Source organism: Haliotis rubra, unplaced genomic scaffold (assembly GCF_003918875.1).
Source record: "Haliotis rubra isolate DU_JTF1 unplaced genomic scaffold, ASM391887v1 Scf672, whole genome shotgun sequence".
Classification (NCBI taxonomy): domain Eukaryota; kingdom Metazoa; phylum Mollusca; class Gastropoda; order Lepetellida; family Haliotidae; genus Haliotis; species Haliotis rubra.
The window spans coordinates 44,881-65,861 of record NW_025767382.1 but is presented as its reverse complement, the minus strand read 5'-3'; the positions used below and the strand labels follow the sequence as shown (position 1 = coordinate 65,861).

The 20,981-nt window shown below is 39.8% G+C and overlaps 2 protein-coding genes across 2 annotated transcripts in view; both read right to left on the bottom strand.

Annotated features, from left to right (window-relative positions):
- LOC124257782 overlaps nucleotides 1-20,981 on the bottom strand; it is a 29,964-nt gene that overhangs the window by 4,279 nt on the left and 4,704 nt on the right. The window contains exons 4-17 of the mRNA XM_046691922.1: nucleotides 19,824-20,076; nucleotides 19,537-19,642; nucleotides 18,984-19,080; nucleotides 17,192-17,284; nucleotides 16,713-16,763; nucleotides 16,283-16,367; nucleotides 16,079-16,138; nucleotides 15,823-15,999; nucleotides 14,610-14,748; nucleotides 9,597-9,705; nucleotides 8,575-8,647; nucleotides 7,498-7,644; nucleotides 7,239-7,378; nucleotides 6,609-6,754 (exon numbers count right to left, since the gene is read on the bottom strand). Coding sequence (XP_046547878.1) covers nucleotides 6,609-6,754; nucleotides 7,239-7,378; nucleotides 7,498-7,644; nucleotides 8,575-8,647; nucleotides 9,597-9,705; nucleotides 14,610-14,748; nucleotides 15,823-15,999; nucleotides 16,079-16,138; nucleotides 16,283-16,367; nucleotides 16,713-16,763; nucleotides 17,192-17,284; nucleotides 18,984-19,080; nucleotides 19,537-19,642; nucleotides 19,824-20,076 — 1,676 coding nt within the window. The remainder of the gene's footprint in view (nucleotides 1-6,608; nucleotides 6,755-7,238; nucleotides 7,379-7,497; nucleotides 7,645-8,574; nucleotides 8,648-9,596; nucleotides 9,706-14,609; nucleotides 14,749-15,822; nucleotides 16,000-16,078; nucleotides 16,139-16,282; nucleotides 16,368-16,712; nucleotides 16,764-17,191; nucleotides 17,285-18,983; nucleotides 19,081-19,536; nucleotides 19,643-19,823; nucleotides 20,077-20,981) is intronic.
- Nucleotides 6,238-20,981, bottom strand: part of LOC124257772 — a 34,873-nt gene continuing 20,129 nt past the window's right edge. The window contains exon 17 of the mRNA XM_046691914.1: nucleotides 6,238-6,754. The gene's annotated coding sequence lies outside the window, so the exon portion shown is untranslated. The remainder of the gene's footprint in view (nucleotides 6,755-20,981) is intronic.

Sequence of the window (20,981 nt, the reverse complement as noted above, 5' to 3'; positions counted from 1 at the left end):
GAGGGGACCCTACTGTGGATTAAAGCTGGGTATACTTGATGCATCACTCGTGGGAGGAACCACTGCAGATTAAAGCTGGGTATACTTGATGTATGACTCTTGGAAGTAACTACTGTTGATTAAAGCTGGGTATACTTGATGTATGACTCGTTGGAGGAACTACTGTTGAGTAAAGCTGGTTGTACTTGATGTATCACTCGTGGAAGGAACTCCTGTTGATTAAAGCTGGGTATACTTGATGTATGACTCGTGGGAGGAACTACTGTTGATTAAAGCTGGGTATACTTGATGTATCACTCGTGGGAGGAACTACTGTTGATTAAAGCTGGGTATACTTAATGCATCACTCGTGGGGGGAACCTACTGTTGATTAAAGCTGGGTATACTTGATGTATCACTCGTGAGGGGAACCTACTGTTGATTAAAGCCGGGTATACTTGATGTATCACTCGTGGGATTTACTACTGTTGATTAAAGCTGGGTGTACTTGATGTATCACTCGTTGGAGGAACCTACTGTTGATTAAAGCTGGGTGTACTTGATGTAACACTCGTGGGATGAACTACAGTTGAGTAAAGCTGGGTATACTTGATGTATCACTCGTGTGGGGAACCTACTGTTGATTGAAGCTGGGTATACTTGATGTATCACTGGTGGAAGGAACTACTATAGATTAAGCTGGGTGTACTTGATGCATCACTCGTGGGGGGAACCTACTGTTCATTAAAGCTGGGTATACTTGATGTATCACTCGTGGGATTTACTACTGTTGATTAAAGCAGGGTGTACTTGATGTAATACTCGTTGGAGGAACCTACTGTTGATTAAAGCTGGGTGTACTTGATGTATCACTCGTGAGGGGACCCTACTGTTGATTAAAGCTGGATGAACTTGATGTATCACTCGTGAGGGGACCCTACTGTTGATTAAAGCTGGGTGTACTTGATGTATCACTCGTGAGGGGACCCTACTGTTGATTAAAGCTGGGTATACTTGATGCATCACTCGTGGGAGGAACTACTGTTGATTAAAGCTGGGTATACTTGATGCATCACTCGTCGGAGGAACTCCTGTTGATTAAAGCTGGGTATACTTGATGTATCACTCGTGGGAGGAACTACTGTTGATTAAAGCTGGGTATACTTGATGTATCACTCGTGGGAGGAACTGCTGTTGATTAAAGCTGGGTATGCTTGATGCATCACTCGTCGGGGGAACCTACTGTTGATTAAAGCTGGGTATACTTGATGTATCACTCGTGGGAGGAACTACTGTTGATTAAAGCTGGGTATACTTGATGTATCACTCGTGGGAGGAACTACTGCTGATTAAAGCTGGGGATACTTGATGCATCACTCGTGGGAGGAACTACTGTTGATTAAAGCTGGGTGTACTTGATGTATCACTCGTTGGAGGAACCTACTGTTGATTAAAGCTGGGTGTACTTGATGTAACACTCGTGGGAGGAACTACTGTTGATTAAAGCTGGGTATACTTGATGTATCACTCGTGGGGGAACCTACTGTTGATTAAAGCTGGGTATACTTGATGTATCACTCGTCGGAGGAACTCCTGATGATTGAAGATGGGTATAATTGATGTATCACTCGTGGGGGGAACCTACTGTTGATTAAAGCTGTGTATACTTGATGTATCACTCGTGGGAGGAACTACTGTTGATTAAAGATGGGTATACTTGATATATCACTGGTGGGAGGAACTACTATAGATTAAGCTGGGTATACTTGATGTATCACTCGTGGGGGGAACCTACTGTTGATTAAAGCTGGGTATACTTGATGTATCACTCGTGGGAGGAACTACTGTTGATTAAAGCTGGGTGTACTTGATGTATCACTCGTGGGAGGAACTACTGTTGATTAAAGCTGGGTGTACTTGATGTATCACTCTTGGAAGTAACTACTGTTGATTAAAGCTGGGTATACTTGATGTATCACTTGTGGAGGGAACCTACTGTTGATTAAAGCTGGGTATACTTGATGTATGACTCGTGGGAGGAACTACTGTTGATCAAAGCTGGGTGTACTTGATGTATCACTCTTGGAAGTAACTACTGTTGATTAAAGCTGGCTATACTTGATGTATGACTCGTGGGAGGAACTACTGTTGAGTAAAGCTGGGTGTACTTGATGTATCACTCGTGGAAGGAACTCCTGTTGATTAAAGCTGGGTATACTTGATGTATGACTCGTGGGGGGAACCTACTGTTGATTAAAGCAGGGGATACTTGATGTATCACTCGTGGGAGGAACTCCTGATGATTGAAGATGGGTATAATTGATGTATCACTCGTGGGGGGAACCTACTGTTCATTAAAGCTGGGTGTACTTGATGTATCACTCGTGAGGGGACCCTACTGTGGATTAAAGCTGGGTATACTTGATGCATCACTCGTGGGAGGAACCACTGCAGATTAAAGCTGGGTATACTTGATGTATGACTCTTGGAAGTAACTACTGTTGATTAAAGCTGGGTATACTTGATGTATGACTCGTGGGAGGAACTACTGTTGATTAAAGCTGGGTGTACTTGATGTATCACTCGTGGAAGGAACTACTGTTGATTAAAGCTGGGTATACTTGATGTATCACTCGTGGGAGGAACTACTGTTGATTAAAGCTGGGTATACTTGATGTATCACTCGTGGGAGGAACTACTGTTGATTAAAGCTGGGTATACTTGATGTATCACTCGTGGGGAACCTACTGTTGATTAAAGCTGGCTATACTTGATGTATCACTCGTGGGGGAACCTACTGTTGATTAAAGCTGGGTATACTTGATGTATCACTCGTGGGATTTACTACTGTTGATTAAAGCTGGGTGTACTTGATGTATCACTCGTTGGAGGAACCTACTGTTGATTAAAGCTGGGTATACTTGATGTATCACTCGTGGGAGGAACTACTGTTGATTAAAGCTGGGTATACTTGATGTATCACTCGTGGGGGAACCTACTGTTGATTAAAGCTGGGTATACTTGATGTATCACTGGTGGGAGGGACTACTATAGATTAAGCTGGGTATACTTGATGCATCACTCGTGGGGGGAACCTACTGTTGATTAAAGCTGGGTATACTTGATGTATCACTCGTGGGATTTACTACTGTTGATTAAAGCTGGGTGTACTTGATGTAATACTCGTTGGAGGAACCTACTGTTGATTAAAGCTGGGTGTACTTGATGTATCACTCGTGAGGGGACCCTACTGTTGATTAAAGCTGGATGAACTTGATGTATCACTCGTGAGGGGACCCTACTGTTGATTAAAGCTGGGTGAACTTGATGTATCACTCGTGAGGGGACCCTACTGTTGATTAAAGCTGGGTATACTTGATGCATCACTCGTGGGAGGAACTACTGCAGATTAAAGCTGGGTATACTTGATGCATCACTCGTCGGGGGAACTCCTGTTGATTAAAGCTGGGTATACATGATGTATCACTCGTGGGAGGAACTACTGTTGATTAAAGCTGTGTATACTTGATGTATCACTCGTGGGAGGAACTACTGTTGATTAAAGCTGGGTATGCTTGATGCATCACTCGTCGGGGGAACCTACTGTTGATTAAAGCTGGGTATACTTGATGTATCACTCGTGAGGGGGAAAAACTGTTGCTTAAAGCTGGGTATACTTGATGTATCACTCGTGGGAGGAACTACTGCAGATTAAAGCTGGGTATACTTGATGTATCACTCGTGGGAGGAACTACTGTTGATTAAAGCTGGGTATACTTGATGTATCACTCGTGGGAGGAACTACTGTTGATTAAAGCTGGGTATACTTGATGTATCACTCGTGGGAGGAACTACTGTTGATTAAAGCTGGGTATACTTGATGTATCACTCGTGGAGGAACCTACTGTTGATTAAAGCTGGGTGTACTTGATGTATCACTCGTGGAGGAACCACTGTTGATTAAAGCTGGGTATACTTGATGCATCACTCGTGGGAGGAACTACTGTTGATTAAAGCTGGGGATACTTGATGCATCACTCGTGGGGAACCTACTGTTGATTAAAGCTGGGTATACTTGATGTATCACTCGTGGGAGGAACTACTGTTGATTAAAGCTGGGTATACTTGATGCATCACTCGTGGGGAACCTACTGTTGATTAAAGCTGGGTATACTTGATGTATCACTCGTGGGAGGAACTACTGTTGATTAAAGCTGGGTATACTTGATGTATCACTCGTGAGAGGAACTACTGTTGATTAAAGCTGGGTATACTTGATGCATCACTCGTGAGGGGAACCTACTGTTGATTAAAGCTGGGTATACTTGATGCATCACCTCGTGGAGGAACTACTGCTGATTAAAGCTGGGTATACTTGATGCATCACTCGTGGAGGAACCTACTGTTGATTAAAGCTGGGTATACTTGATGTATCACTCGTGGGAGGAACTACTGTTGATTAAAGCTGGGGGATACTTGATGTATCACTCGTGGGGGAACCTACTGTTGATTAAAGCTGGGTATACTTGATGTATCACTCGTGGGAGGAACTACTGTTGATTAAAGCTGGGGATACTTGATGCATCACTCGTGAGGGGAACCTACTGTTGATTAAAGCTGGGTATACTTGATGTATCACTCGTGGATTTACTACTGTTGATTAAAGCTGGGGATACTTTGATGCATCACTCGTGAGTGGGGAACCTACTGTTGATTAAAGCTGGGTATACTTGATGCATCACTCGTGGGAGGAACTACTGTTGATTAAAGCTGGGGATACTTGATGCATCACTCGTGAGGGGAACCTACTGTTGATTAAAGCTGGGTATACTTGATGTATCACTCGTGAGGGGAACCTACTGTTGATTAAAGCTGGGTGTACTTGATGTATCACTCGTGGGAGGAACCTACTGTTGATTAAAGCTGGGTGTACTTGATGTATCACTCGTGGGGGGAACCTACTGTTGATTAAAGCTGGGTATACTTGATGTATCACTCGTGGGATTTACTACTGTTCATTAAAGCTGGGTATACTTGATGCATCACTCGTGGGAGGAACTACTGTTGATTAAAGCTGGGTATACTTGATGCATCACTCGTGGGGGGAACCTACTGTTGATTAAAGCTGGGTATACTTGATGTATCACTCGTGGGAGGAACTACTGTTGATTAAAGCTGGGGATACTTGATGCATCACTCGTGGGAGGAACTACTGTTGATTAAAGCTGGGTATACTTGATGCATCACTCGTGAGGGGAACCTACTGTTGATTAAAGCTGGGTATACTTGATGCATCACTCGTGGGAGGAACTACTGTTGATTAAAGCTGGCTATACTTGATGCATCACTCGTGGGGGGAACCTACTGTTGATTAAAGCTGGGTAAACTTGATGTATCACTCGTGGGAGGAACTACTGTTGATTAAAGCTGGGGATACTTGATGCATCACTCGTGGGGGGAACCTACTGTTGATTAAAGCTGGGTATACTTGATGTATCACTCGTGGGAGGAACTACTGTTGATTAGAGCTGGGGATACTTGATGTATCACTCGTGAGGGGAACCTACTGTTGATTAAAGCTGGGTATACTTGATGTATCACTCGTGGGATTTACTACTGTTGATTAAAGCTGGGGATACTTGATGCATCACTCGTGAGGGGAACCTACTGTTGATTAAAGCTGGGGATACTTGATGCATCACTCGTGGGAGGAACTACTGTTGATTAAAGCTGGGTTACTTGATGCATCACTCGTGAGGGGAACCTACTGTTGATTAAAGCTGGGTATACTTGATGTATCACTCGTGAGGGGAACCTACTGTTGATTAAAGCTGGGTGTACTTGATGTATCACTCGTGGAAGGAACTACTGTTGATTAAAGCTGGGTGTACTTGATGTATCACTCGTGAGGGGAACCTACTGTTGATTAAAGCTGGGTATACTTGATGTATCACTCGTGGGATTTACTACTGTTGATTAAAGCTGGGGATACTTGATGTATCACTCGTGGGAGGAACTACTGTTGATTAAAGCTGGGTGTACTTGATGCATCACTCGTGGGGGAAACTACTGTTGAAGAAATCGGGGTGTATAGATGAACATAATCATTGACTTTACAGAAGATGCCCTTAAACCTCCGAGGAGCCATCACATCCATCTTAACTTGTACTTGAGTATCTTACCCTGATCCGGGTTCCTTTATGGTCTGGATTGAATTCAGAAGCACACATACGTTTACAAATCAACAAAGGAAGTAAATTCACACTTCATGTACTTTTATTCACATCCATATAAGCGTAAGAAATGTTAATATGGCACATGTTATATTTAGGCACATGTATTATCGTTCATTCACTGGACCAAAAGTCACATTTTACACTACTGAAACAAATGCAAATACAGTATGACCGTATTTGCGTATGTTCATCTATGTGTAGTAACTGTGGTGTTAGTGATATGGACTTTCTGATACTTCTTTAAAACTAGACACATGGATTAGATAATAGATGTATGTAAACTATTCTCGCACATGCATCATATTGATTAAACACCACGACATGTGCCAGCTGAGAAACTGAGGGTGGCTAGTCCTGCTGCTCCGAGGGTACAGGTCACAGGTGAGGATTTACCATCCACGTTGAACCAGAAGGAGACAATTTCATGGGCAGCTCCAGTGAGGCTGATGGTGATGTCATCGGCAATGTTGATGGCCGTAACTCTCTGGGGTGACATCGGCACCCACTTGTCTAACTCTCCCTGAATCAGAACTTGTTTGCTGCAGGGGAAAACATTGATATCACTGTTTACTTCGTTCAGACAAAATAATATGGTTCAGTTACACGCTTTTGTTTCTTTAGGTTGCAACTAAAAATATACATTGTACAACCAAATGTGTAACGTTTGTTTACAATGTGTCCTATTTTGGATTAATATCACTTGAGGTCATCTGTGCTTACAGTTTGAGAAATTATCATGTCTACTCATCGATATTTCGGTACCTTCCCTGATATCTTCAAGGAATATTCACTGCTTCATTAAGATAAACCCTTTTAATGTCTGGACCTCTATGAAAGTGAACAAAAGAAGCTTCTCAGAATTCTGTGCATCACGTTCAAGCATTTATCAAATGACACATGTCCTTTCTGTTCATAGTGTTAGACTATTTATATCGCACAGTTAATATTGGTTTGCTTAGTATATTGGATCAGTTTTGATATTTATTCATATCTGCATGATTTGAAATGAAGGAATACACCTACCCATTGATGCTCAGTACAGGTGATACATAGAAGAGACAGAAGTCAGCCTTGGTACAGCCACTCATTGTCAAAGGTCGGGGGTCTGTCAATGGTTGGATCTTGTTGGGATTGCTGGCTGGGAAAACCATGGAGTTCGGAAACTGGAAATATTCACTTTGATATCAGTAGTACACCTGACTAATTACAGGTGAACCGAAACGGTAATCTACGGCAAGAATGCGACAGCAGAAATAAGGGAAGAAGAAACGTAATGTCCTACCCCTTGATATCCAGCCATACAAGGTGTCATGGTGTAGTTTCCCTGAAGATCAGCAGCAAGGATGATACCGTACTTGTTCTTTCCACCCATATCTGAATACGTGGACCACACCTCCCCATCAGGACCCTCAAAGTCTGACCAAGCCATCTGGAAAATATTCATGACAATAAAAACCTTCTATTCTATAAAGGTATTTGATGCCATTTCAGTGTGTTAAATATGCCGTTCTATGTCATTTAAGTAGGCATTAACCTTCGGTCTACCTTGTTACCATAACATTTAACATTTCAAGCTGTAGTATGATGCCCATTGTTGCACAATGATAAACCTTCCATTGTAAAAAGGTATTTTATGTCATTTCTTGAAAACATGCAAAATATGAAGTTTTCAGTTGTATCAAGTCATTTCATGCGTGTCTATCATTGCATTCATAGTTTTATGTTATTTACCATTGGATAAGCCCTCTTCTAATCACAACAGCATTAGTTTAATGATGTCCTGTTATCATCAATGTTTAAATTCATATCGGTGAGCTATATAGTGTAATCTGTGAAAGCCGTATAATTTGAAGGGTATTCAAAGGGGTAGCGCATAATGGGCAGATGGGTGCTTTGTTGGGTTGCTAAAATAATTTGCATGAGTGAGTAAGTGAGTGAGTGCTGTCAGTTTTACGCCACACTCAGCAATATTACAGCTATATGGCGGCGGTCTCTAAATAATCGAGTCTTGACCAGACAATCCAGTAATCAACAGAATGAGCATCGATCTGCGCAACTGGGAACCGATGACATATGTCAACCAAGTCAGAGAGCCTGACCACCCGATCCCGTTAGTCGCATCTTACGACAAGCATGGGTTGCTGAAGATCAATATTCTAACCTGGACCCTCACGGGTATATATTGCATGACTTCAGTCAGTCTTGTTGGAACTGTTTAAGCCCTTTCGAGTAACTAGTTCCCCTGCTAAGTACTCCACTGTTACTTCTGATCAACAAAACTGACTATATATGCATGAGGTTCACTCCAAACGACGGGACTGTGTTAGTGTAATTTGTCAGAAAGGTTGTGCACAGGTACCCTCCGTATTCTGTTGTCAATTGAAGTCGCCGGTCGAGATGGTTTCAGGATCAGACCGTCAGTATTTACAGATCTATGCAAGAGATGAAGCAACGGTGAACATCTATAGATGTGAGTACCAAGATAACATATGTAAACAAAACATATGTAAACAAATTATATGAGTAAAGGTAATTAATACAAATACAAAGAGAGCGTGAATTAGACAATGAAAGCATGAACATGAGTAAATATAGAACGTCGGTGTAAAAGAATATCCAGTCATAGGTGTTGAAATCAGTGATGACAGCCGAGAAAAAGAGAATTTGGTAAGCAAGCCCTGCCTCACCGTTAACATCCGGCATTCACAACATGTGTCTGCAATTACATGTATCTTTTATTGCTCGTTTGGAAAATAAATTTGTTTTACAACACATTGGGAGTCGGTATTTAACTATTTATTTTGTAGCTGACTCAGCATACTAAAGTATGCAACTGAGCATCGACCCAGTTGAATTATCTAATAAAAGGACAATGCATAGCTACGTACTGACTATTCTCAGTAGAAAACTCCGATTCGTGTAAAGAAATACAAAGACCACGTCATTAAACAATTGAGCGTGACGTCAATAAAGAGGGCCGTCAAACTTGCTTACCGTGTTTTACAAATATACATGAATGAAATGGATAATAAGAAATTATTACACTCGAGCAAGTATGTTATATGTTAGTGTTATGAGCATACACAATTTCACACTCTTTTCGTGTAAGTCATATGACACACTTGCTTGTGTAATAATCTCTCTACACGTATATATAATTAAAAATGAATACTTAAGACAGAAACGATCGATAACATATGCAGGAGTAACACAAAATAAAAATAGGAAATAAAGATAAACATGTGCGAAGCAAAACTGAACACAGAAGTAATAATAATAAATAAAGAAGTACAAACTCTGATTACAGGAACACTAATGGATAAATATGGAAACATACAGGCTAAGAAGATGTTTGGATGAAATAAGGAACGTGCAGCCTACTTCATGATGAGTGTCTTGTTTGTGCCCCCAACCATGTCACCGATTCCCACTGGTCCTGTGCTTAAGGTTGCAACCACAGCATTAAGGGCCGTGTATGGATCCGAGGATTCTGCAACACAATAATCAGTGACGATATACGATTTCAATTCTTTTATTCCGTATAAAGGCCATAGGCCGATGTACAAAAACTCAGAAAATGATAATGCAAGTGACAAAATGGTTAGATACACATTTTAAGCACTTCTTAACCTTAAAGCTTCTTTTACAAATTTTGCTAAGTTAATTAGGATATTCACTTTGTCACAACTTAATAACATGTTAAATTTATAAATAGAGGGATGTTTCCAGACATTTTCAGGAATATACTTTTGTCTTAAAATGGAATAAACTTTACATATTAACAGAAAATGGTATTCATCTTCTATACATCCATTCATACATAAATTACAAAATCGTTCATCGCGAACAATACCACAACGTCTACCAACATTTATCATTAAAGGCAATTCCCCAGATCTTAGCAAAAATAAAGCCTTCTATATTCGCGATCCTTTAGAGTGGATAAATAATATTCAACTGTCAATAGAGATTTATATTCTTGATAGAAACATAACTTATTTGATTCACAAACTTTAGAAAACCAATCTTGTTGGTGGCAATCTTTAACCCTTTGCACAAACTTACTAAGAAATAAAGAACAATTACCAACTTCCTGAGAGATCCAAACAAATCCAAAACCATATGAGAACAGTAATATTTTAACCTTTGAAGCCCATGTAACACGATTGCAGTCGTCTAAGGATTTACACAGAAGATAGCATTGCTTAGGATATCTATGATTAGGCATTGATAGCAACTTTAACCAATACTGAATACATCTTTTATGACAATCGACAAATAAGCCATATCTGCCACATTCACCAAGTGCAGCAACATTAGAGACATAACTACCTACACCAATAACATATTTACAAAACTTAACATGAAAACGCTCGATGCATTCAAACTTTGAATGACCCCACACTTCACTAGAATAGAGTAAGATTGGCTTAATCTGAGCATCAAATATCTTGAATAAAACTAAAGAAGAAATATTCTGAAACTTACGCTCTAATTGTTTAACGGATACAAGGGCTTTTGATGCTTTTTGAACAAGAACTTCAATACCTTTTGACCAACATAACCTGTTAGAAAACGTTAACCCAAGATAATTATAATAGGTCGATGTCTTAATAGTTTTATTGCCATACATCCATTTTTCAGAAAACCGTAACTTGCCACCATTTCTAAAAACTAAAATTTCAGTCTTATCTAAATTGACATCCAAACCCCATTTGATACTAAACTGCTCCAATACATCTATTTTTCTCTTTAGACCAATCACACTATCATCAAACAAACAAAGATCATCAGCATAAAATAAAGATAAAATATCACGAAACTCTTGACCAACAAATGTACCTCGGACATTCGATTCCTGTAACATAGTTTCCAACTCAACAACAAAAAAGAGAGAACAACAAAGGACTTAAAATACACCCCTGTTTTACACCACTTAAGTATCAAAATAATGAGAAATGGAACTATTTGACAGTTTAACAGCAGATTTAACTTTGGAGTACATGTCCAATAATACTGTAAATATTCTACCATGAATACCTTTATTTAAAACTGAGAACCACAATAATTTACGATTAATGGAATCAAATGCCTTTCTGAAATCAACGAATAAACAATAAAAACGACCATTAGTTTTCGAGATATACTTTTGGACCAGACACTGTAAACTGAAAATATTATCAACAGTGCTATATCCAGCACGGAACCCAGCCTGAGACTCAGGAATCTTGTCATACTGATGACAAAAACTTGTCAACCTCTTGTTTAATATAAACGTAAATAATTTCCCCATGACATCACTAAGCGTTATCCCTCTATAATTATTAACCTCTGTCTTCTTGCCTTTCTTGTGAAGCGGTATAACCAGTCCTTTAGCCCATTCTATAGGAAATTACCACTGTTCAAAATATTATTAAACAATGCATGAAAAAATGGCAATAGTTCAGTTTTACAACATTTTATCATTTCTGGAGTTACTGCATCAGGACCAGGAGCTTTACCGTCCTTCAGATTGTCAATGGCATCAACAATTTCATTATGCCTGATTTCACAGTTCAGAGTATTATTAATGGTATCACTATTGCATGCACAGCAATTATGTTCATCGTGATTTTCAAGAAATGTACTGGCTTCTCTGACATGGTCTTGATCCGTATTCTCATCACTTATATTCATTACTTTTTCAAGTAATCGACCCACTGTGTTGCCGATATAGAGTTGATATCAGTTGATTTATCCGTTGTTAGGCGTTTAACTTGGCTCCAAAACGACTTTGAGTTCTTAGAATTAGACGATAACAGGTTCACCATATTTTCCTCATAATTTTCCTTTTTGGTGCGACATAGCTGTCGATATGAGTTTCGTAGACTTCGAAATTCTGACCAGAAATGTAGCTCCCCAGTTGATCTAAAACAATCTAAGTTAGTATATTTCAGCTGCTTCAGGTTTCTACATTCTTCGTCATACCAGCTGGCGTTGTAGGGCTTGTTTGGTGAAAAGTTTCCAAAACATCGCATGTTACATCTATCTGCGCACGATGTTATACATTCTGTTAACTTATGTGCCGCGTCATTCACATCCTCAATGACGTCATTTGTAAAGTTCTCGAGTCCATATGATGCCAGGGCAGTATTTAAGTGTTCAACAAAGAATGGTTTCTGTTCTTCTTTCCACCTATATCTTAACAAACGTTGCACACTGTCACTGTCCCCATCACATCTGTGGGGAGTAGGTGGTATACACAAGGTAAGTACGATGGGTAGGTGGTCAGATTCACAACGAGTTTCTACAATGAAGTCATGATCCATGTTAAATATATCAGTTGAACATAAGCAATAGTCCACCATACTGGACCCATTGTGAGAAAAACAAGTCATGCCACCCCGAGGGTCAGATCTACTTCGCCCATTCATCATGTGTATGTTGTGAGCGCAACACAAATCTATCAGATCTCGTCCATACGAATTTATAATATTGTCGACATTATTCCTGGGATGGTGAAAGTTGTCAGCATTATATTCCATATCTTCCAAACTAGGTATATGTTGGTTGTCATCGTGAATGATGAAATCTCTAAGGTCTCCCGTCCTTGAATTTAAATCCCCCATCAAAATGAAACGAATATCTGAAACGTCTATATCTGATATACATGACAACAAACATTGCTCTAAATAGTCAATTCCTTTTAGCGGTCTTGGATCACTTTTAATTGAGGAGTTAATCGGGTTGATATAAACACATCCGAACAGAATGTGATGCGATGTTCCATATAAAGATTTATCAAATAAAACAAAGATGCAATCAATGAAACTATTCCAAACCTTCTTTATATGTTCACTTGCGGTTTGTTTAACACATATAGCTACACCACCTCTGTTGTTGAATGTCCTTTGATTGATATATACAACATGATTTCTAAATGTTGATGTGATATTTTTAAGAGTGACATTATTCCAAATTTCCACAAATCCAATTACATCAAAGTTTAAACAATAACTGAGAAAATCACCATCTTGCAGTTTATGCACGAGTCCATGCACATTCCAAGATGTAAATCTCATCCACGAACCAGAGCTGTCGTCAGCTGGTGACTGTTGGGCCGGGCCACCCTGCTAGGCGTGCGTGTTGTCGATTTCAAGTGCATGCGTTTCACTCTCAATACCTGCCTTTCTCCCCCGTTTTACAGTGATGACAACATCTGACGTCACATCGTAAGTGTAAACATTGTCCTCAATATATAATTTATCGAAACGCAATTGAGCCTTACGATCATTTTCCCTGGCCTTGATCATAAACGGAATCAGTTTCTTACGTTTTTGACGGACAAGTTGTGAGAAATCTTCAGTAATAAACACATCGCTGTTTGACTCTTTCAACACTTTAGATGCTTTCAGTATAGAGTGTTTATCCTTATCGTCGCCGACTTTGACTATAATAGCCTTTCCTTTCATGATACGGTGTGCTCTCTGTATGTTAATGTCAGTAAGTTTAAGATCATCAATTAAGATTGTATTTACAATATTTTCACAATCTGTCCACGATTCACCGGGTTTGGATTTTTGAACACCATGAAGTATTAGGTTGGATCTTCTGCTCTGGTTCTCAAGATAATCTATTCTTTCATCCATCGATTTGATTATCCCTTTAAGTTCCGTGTTTTCTTCCTCCAACGCAAAACAACGTTTATTTGTTTCATTAACTTGATCAGACACGTTTTTCAAGGTATCTTCAATGACAGTTAATTTATCCACAACGTTATCATTGGAGCGTTGAACTGTGTCAATTTTGCGAGATATCAAACGGACTTCGTCAATCAACGATTGTAACACTTTATCACTTGCCTGGGTTGTTAATTTCGCTTGTTTATCTTTTGCTCCGGTTGATGAGGATCTTGTGGCAACGCCGTCATTGGTGTCTGGCCCAGGGTTGGACTCCACCCCACCGATCTGTAGTAACATCAGGATCAGATTGATGACGACAAAGCGCGTGTGTATCCCACCTGACGCGTATAAACGGGGTATCCGACTCCGGGTAGCTCTGATGCTCTTCTTGGCCAATATATGCATTAACGTTGGTGTAAACGTACCAGCGGCAGCTCGGAACTGTTCCACGGATATCCCCATTGTGATAGAAGTATTTTAAGTCCACTCCTGAAAACAGGATTTCTCGTAAACCTATTTTTTGTGTGAGCGAGCTGTGATGTCAACCTATCGATCCGCCATCTTGTTCACCTTTCCATATACGATGTGTCTTCACCAAGTCTTCTACAACATAATTTTGTATAATACCTGTTACACATTTTCAACTGGACAAGGCATTCTGGGAAGAAGAAAAAAAACCGAAACAAATGAAGATGAACTATTGATGCGGATTCGGAACTAGTTTTCACCATACTGTAAGTATTTCCAGGCTGAACGCTGGTCGTCCAGAAAATATCCTTGAAGGGTGCAATGCCAATTGCCCATGCAAATAGTGATGTCACACCGATCTTCCAGTTGTCGGTGCCTGGTACGTTGTCATGGCTTGCACGAGCCTGAAACATATATCACATTTGTTTCAATATTTTGGATGACAAAGTTCATATTTTGTTCTCTTTCTGTGGCGTCATCACGACCAAACATTGTAGAGAGGCAAATGCAGTTAGAGTACATTCCAGATGTAGAAAAAAGAGGCCGATAAAATAGAAATAGAGCAGACCATTCAGGGTGTCTCACCTGTTTTCAAAAAAAATCGAAGCACTCCTCAAAACTGCATGATAAGAGGACAGTGAACTTTTCAATGGTGAAATTTCATTTTATTCCCACAGTTCTACCATTTGTTGTTTAAATTTTACAACATTTGAGATAGAACTGAACATACTCTGTTTACTACGATTTCAAAGTGCATCGAAGGACTCTTTCTCAGAAGTTGTTCCATCAAGGTTACAAAATTCAAGGCCTCGGTTAAATTCAACAGGCTTCATGGAAGTCATGTGACAAATGATGTCCGATGCAATTGCTAATTGATCCTCCTTCAACATGTCCCGTGCAGGTGTAAATTAGCAAAATCCAGAGGTATAGATAAGCTGCATATCTGCGTAAATTACGCAAATATTTATGTGAAAACTCAATTCTTATTAGGTCTATTGAGTACAAGTACGCTTGAATTTTTGTAAATACTCAATATATTTGATCTGACATGCGTACACACAAAACTTCAAATCTTAGCTTCAGTACCGGTAATATAGATGAAATAACTGAGGTATATTGAGAGGTTCTATTTCAACACATGAACCTGGCAGCTTGCAATCTTTCTTATTGTTTCTCATATTACCGATCCAATATAAATAACATTTAAGCTTATTATATTTGTGCAACTAATGGAAAATGACAAAATACCCAATTGAGTTTGAGTGAGGTGGGTACAATTTATTTGGTTACTCAAAGGAAAATTAGGATACTCAACTGAGATAAACACCGGCTGGAACATAACTCAATGACCCAAAACGTCATGTGTAGCACTCGCTCACTCGGTATATCTGAACCTGTCCGTCTTTCGCTCACTCACACCCGATTTACTCTTTATCAAACATAGCTAATATAAGCGTACAAACCCTATTCCCTCTCACCTGTGTGACGACAGGTATTTCCAGAGACTGTAGCATATGTCGCGGGTAAGACATGCAGTACTGGATGGTCAACCCGTTCTTGGCAGCCCCATTCCCCATCTGAGTCAACCATTGGCGGCCAAGGTCAATGTCAGTCAGGAGCTTTTGGATTCCTTCAAATTCTACATCGAGGTAATCCTACAGAAACGAAACAAAATTAAACAAGCATGTACTCTAGTCTGATATAGTTATCACATTTGGTACTTAGAGATGGTACCTGTTCGTAGGCAATCAATCCCCATGTCCTTCCACCTGCGAGCAAGTCAGTCCAAAATCTCTGAAAAGTAATCAGAAACACAGGTTCGTCAGTTCATAAATGGAATTTGGAACAACCCATCGAATTCCCATCTCAGATGATGATTGAAGAAGAAAAAGTATTTCATTGTACCAATTTACATGCCATATCCAGTAGCGTCAGTACCTCTTCCAGTGGTAAAGACATTGGACCATCGATCAGGAAGTCATACTCTCCTCCATTAGCCTTTGCGTAGGTTGTGTTGCCGGCCCTAACCACAATGATTCAAAACACAATTAGAAACAGACCATATTGACGTAGCAAAACTAACTGGAACATGTTTCAGTAACTATAAATGTTTACATTAAAAGGAATAATGTTTGCAAAAGCTACTTGCTAGTAAAAACATTGCATATCTTAAATACCCATCAAGGGCATCGTTTCTTATAATCCTGATGTGACTGTTTTAATCCGGGCTAGGTCTTTGTTGCTTTTCAGTTTTGTTCTACAAGTATTTATAATCATTCTTGATTCATATATGACGGAGGTTTACAGTCCTTAAATACAAAAAAATATTGCATGTCTATAAAGCTGACTCTTCATTGACCTGACTTACCAGAACGGGTTGTAGCCAAAGACGGGTATCTCTGTCTTGTTATAGAGCCACCTTCATCACAGGGTGAAGTAAAGCAGGACGAAATCATGTCAGTTAGTTTCATCCACCAGACTCGAAATAATACATATATATGATACAGATACCGATTAATGAAACTGTACATATTTTCGAGATACATGAAGCTTGGGTTTAAGGTAAATACAAACATTAGGCATGATACATATATATGGTGGCCAAGATAATTAAGGGGTGCATAATGATGGGTGTTAATCATTGATGTATCAAATGAGCAGACAGTAGATTTGAAAAATACAAAAAAATCGTACCTGATCGGACATATACTTATCTTGCACAATAATAACTCTTCTATGTCAACATATATTGTTGATGAAGGAACGTGAATATAACATTATAGTGATTAACATAATTTGATAGAGTGTTAAAGTATTAATTCAGTTCAATAAAGGAAGAAACCTCACTGTGGTCCATTCGGGAAAACGTCAGGTGGAGACGACCACGAGACAACTCCAGTGTGAAGGTCACTGTACCACGTTACGTCATACTGCATGTACCTGTCAAGTAAACAACAAGGTCCTTGTCCAAGAAGTACACACATGCGTGGTTCTGGATGTACCTAGCAAATAACAACAATGGCTCTTAGCAGTACCCACTACATGTATATCCCAATAAAAATTCCGACCTAAACTATACTCTTCAAAAAAGGAAACCTGACATGCTGTTTTGGACTTCATTTACTGAGATCATATAACAGATTCAAACAAGACATCATTGCTCAATTTACACATTTGCAAAACATGATTATCCAAAAGGTGTTTGGTAAAACCACAGATGGCTATTAAAGGCACTTGGTCAGAGTAAAATGTCAGTATCTGGTGTGACCATCATGAGCATCGATAACAGCTAGGCAGCGGCGGCCAAAAGAACGAAATGAGATGCCGAATGCTGTCTTGAGGAATGTTTTGAAATTCTTGATGAAGTGCTTCGTGCAGTTCTTGTAGTGTCCTAGGTTGCCGATTGCACTGGCGTAAGCGTTGATTAAGGTTTTTTTTCCATAGATGTTCAATTGGAGACAAATCGGGTGATCGAGAAGGCCATGGTAACACCTGAACGTTGTTTTGCTGGAGGGAGGAAGTCCTGACAAACACGTGCAACGTGAGGTCGAGCATTGTCATGCTGGAATGATCCACGGTTGACGTTGATGAAGGGAACGACGTGACGTTGCAAAAACTCGTCTCTATAGCGAACCCCATTCAATGCACCTGCCACGTGCACAAGAGTTGTCCGGCCATAATGATGGATACCTGCTCACACCATGACACTTCCACCACCAAATCTATCAACCTGCTGTACACAGTTATCGGCGTAAAGTTTGTTGCGACGTCTGAGTACACGTGAACGTCCATCAGACTCATCTGAGAAGGAAACTGTCCTACATCTTGCCCGCGGCCTTCTCAATCGCTGTCGGTGGTAACTCTTGGTCGACCTGACCTGGGTCTGTCATTAACACTCCCAGTGTTGTTGTATCAGGTCCATAAGTTTAAGATAGTCTGTCTGGACACGCCGAAGTGCCTTGCCACCTCATGCTGCGATGCCCCTCCTTGTTAGCGGCCGATGGCGTTGTGTCGTTGAGATTCTGTCAGTCTTGGCTTTTTTTTGTCGTCTATAGTGGCTTAAAGTAATGCATGTGGAGTACCGTTGATTTGACTTTTTAAAGCCTACAGTCATAGGTTTCAGCACGGGTTGATACACAATTTCATGATGCACGTTCATTTCATGTTTGGTTGCGTTTTAGCGATTCACTACCAACGTGAGTGTAACGTTACGATTTTGTTCAATGTGTTTCTTTTTAACGTTTTGTCTTGGCAACCATTCCTCCACATGGTGGGATTCAGCATGGATTGGTTTGTGTCAAGTATTTTCCTAAAATTCAAATTGTTCCTATGTCAAGTTTCTTTTTTAAGAGTATATTTGAACCAATAGTTTAGCAGTTAAACAATATGAATATTGTTCGGATTATTTCCCCACTCGTCACAAAGCAAACAATCAGCAAGTGGAAGAAAGAGAGTTAATCACTACACTAAAAGCATAAAGCAAATGTGATTTTGTCGGAAAAATGATTCCAACATGTAAAATTCACCAGTGGATATAACTTAATGTTTCTCTCTTACCTAGCATGCTTGGGTGAAGACATTTCGTTCATCGATCCCGTCTGGTAACATATCTATTAAAAGCATGAGCAAGTCCACTAACCTGATGGGTACCCCTAAGGTTGCCATGTAGCTCGTGATATCCAACACTGTGTCCTGGTAGTTCTTTCCGTCCTCGGAGCGATAACAGTAATACGCCCCTGAATAAACAGCATGTTCTTTTCGGATGGTTTTGGTCGCAAAGGTTTTGGGAAATAAACGTCATGACAATAATGACAACGCAAGGGCAACTTATAAATATAGACACTTGCAAGAGTACACACCACATGAAAGAGATGTTCCATTGAGGGGCAGACACGCTCAGAAATCATGCAATGCCGAGCACTGTCACACATCCATTCATTAGCAGAAGCCAGCAGTGTTTACCATTGTCTGAATTACAACGAGTGCTACTTCCATTCGAAAACGTGTGCAACAGTATGTTAAAGTTGTGTGTCATGACTATGGACCTATCTCAGGTTACAGTACTTGAAGAATGTATATTCGATGAAGATAAACAAATATTTGTCTGAGGGACATATGGTACCTTCGTTTGGTTCAAGGATAGGTTCATACAGTGTTGAAAATCAAATCAATACACATCCAAATATCCTCACCATTGTCTGTTCCGTATGCTAAATAGTTTAACGTAAAGTCGGACTTGACATATTGATCTGTACGTCCGTGCCATTGTTTCAAGATTTGCCCCCAGCTTACGAAGGCCTGCAAATATAGTAGAAAGTTTCTATACCAAGGTAAATTTCTTGGTTCTTTAGGGACACAATGTAAATATGTATTTGTTAACAAGCTTTTTTAATGTAATGGAAAGATGTTCTGGAGACTCTTGCAATGTTTAGGCCTTGTCGGTCAAGATGGTGCTCTTTGTAGGGAGAATGACAGTTACCTTATTAATGCCTTGATTACCGCAGAAAAGAATGAAACTGGTTTCAACATCGACAGGGACATTTTCAACTCCTCCCATCGTTCCCCAGTAGACATTGTCCCCTCCGGTGCTGGAGTTCTGACGCCATATTGATGACGACATAAACCGATTTGCAGGGGAGATAATCAGTGTGTTTGCAGTCTTCACTCGATCAAATAAAGCCAGGGGCCCTCCTTGAATCCCGTCGTTGATTTTAAATGATGATGGTCCCCATCTTGGGAAAAGGTATACAAGAGTTGAAAGTGGTTTGAAATTACAATATTTAACTTTATATTACACGTCGTTAAAGGCCTGGATCCGGTTGTATCATTGCTTCATTAACTAATGTCAACATTAAACCCTAATGATACATTAAATCCTTAATGCATCATTAGTTAATGGCATCATTAAAAACGGTTGTATCAAACACTTATTAGCGTATGACGTCCTAATGTAAATATTTTCATTAAATCCGGGGATTCCCCTCATTTTTTCCCACAATTCCGTGCTGTAAACATGTAAGTGTTACTCTCGGTCGTCTGTCAAAATGGCATCTTCAGGGCTAAACCTCGGAAGAAAAACAAACATTTCGACTGCTGTGCGAAACACGTCTAAATAATTCTGAAACGTCGCCGATAAACCTAGAATCGGTTGGGATGTTTTGGAAAATACACGAACACGAACGAACGCCGAAGTGAACTTTCCGCCATATTGGATAGTGTTTACAAAATCAAGTTTCGCTAAAAGCCAGTCATAGGACGCCTATGACATCATGTATATTTCATATTCAGTTGTGACAAATGCATCGCTGAATTCATCATACATTTTAGAATCAAATTCCAAATGGTCTTTGTCACTAAAACCAAGTGTCTAAGAAAAAACGAAACATATTGGGTGTGAAAACGGGACGTTGTGCTCATTACACGGCGCTTGCTAGAAATATAAACAAAGCAAAAATCAGATTTTATACTGTGCAGCATTTTCGCAATTTTTTAGACATCAGTTCGTCTATTCGTAGCATGCATGAGCTCAATATTTTTAGAATATGCACGGAAAGAGTATCGTAGGAAGAACTAGAAAACTTAAAACAGATACAATACTGAAATTTGATATATTCATATGAAAGTTCTGTGCAGCGTG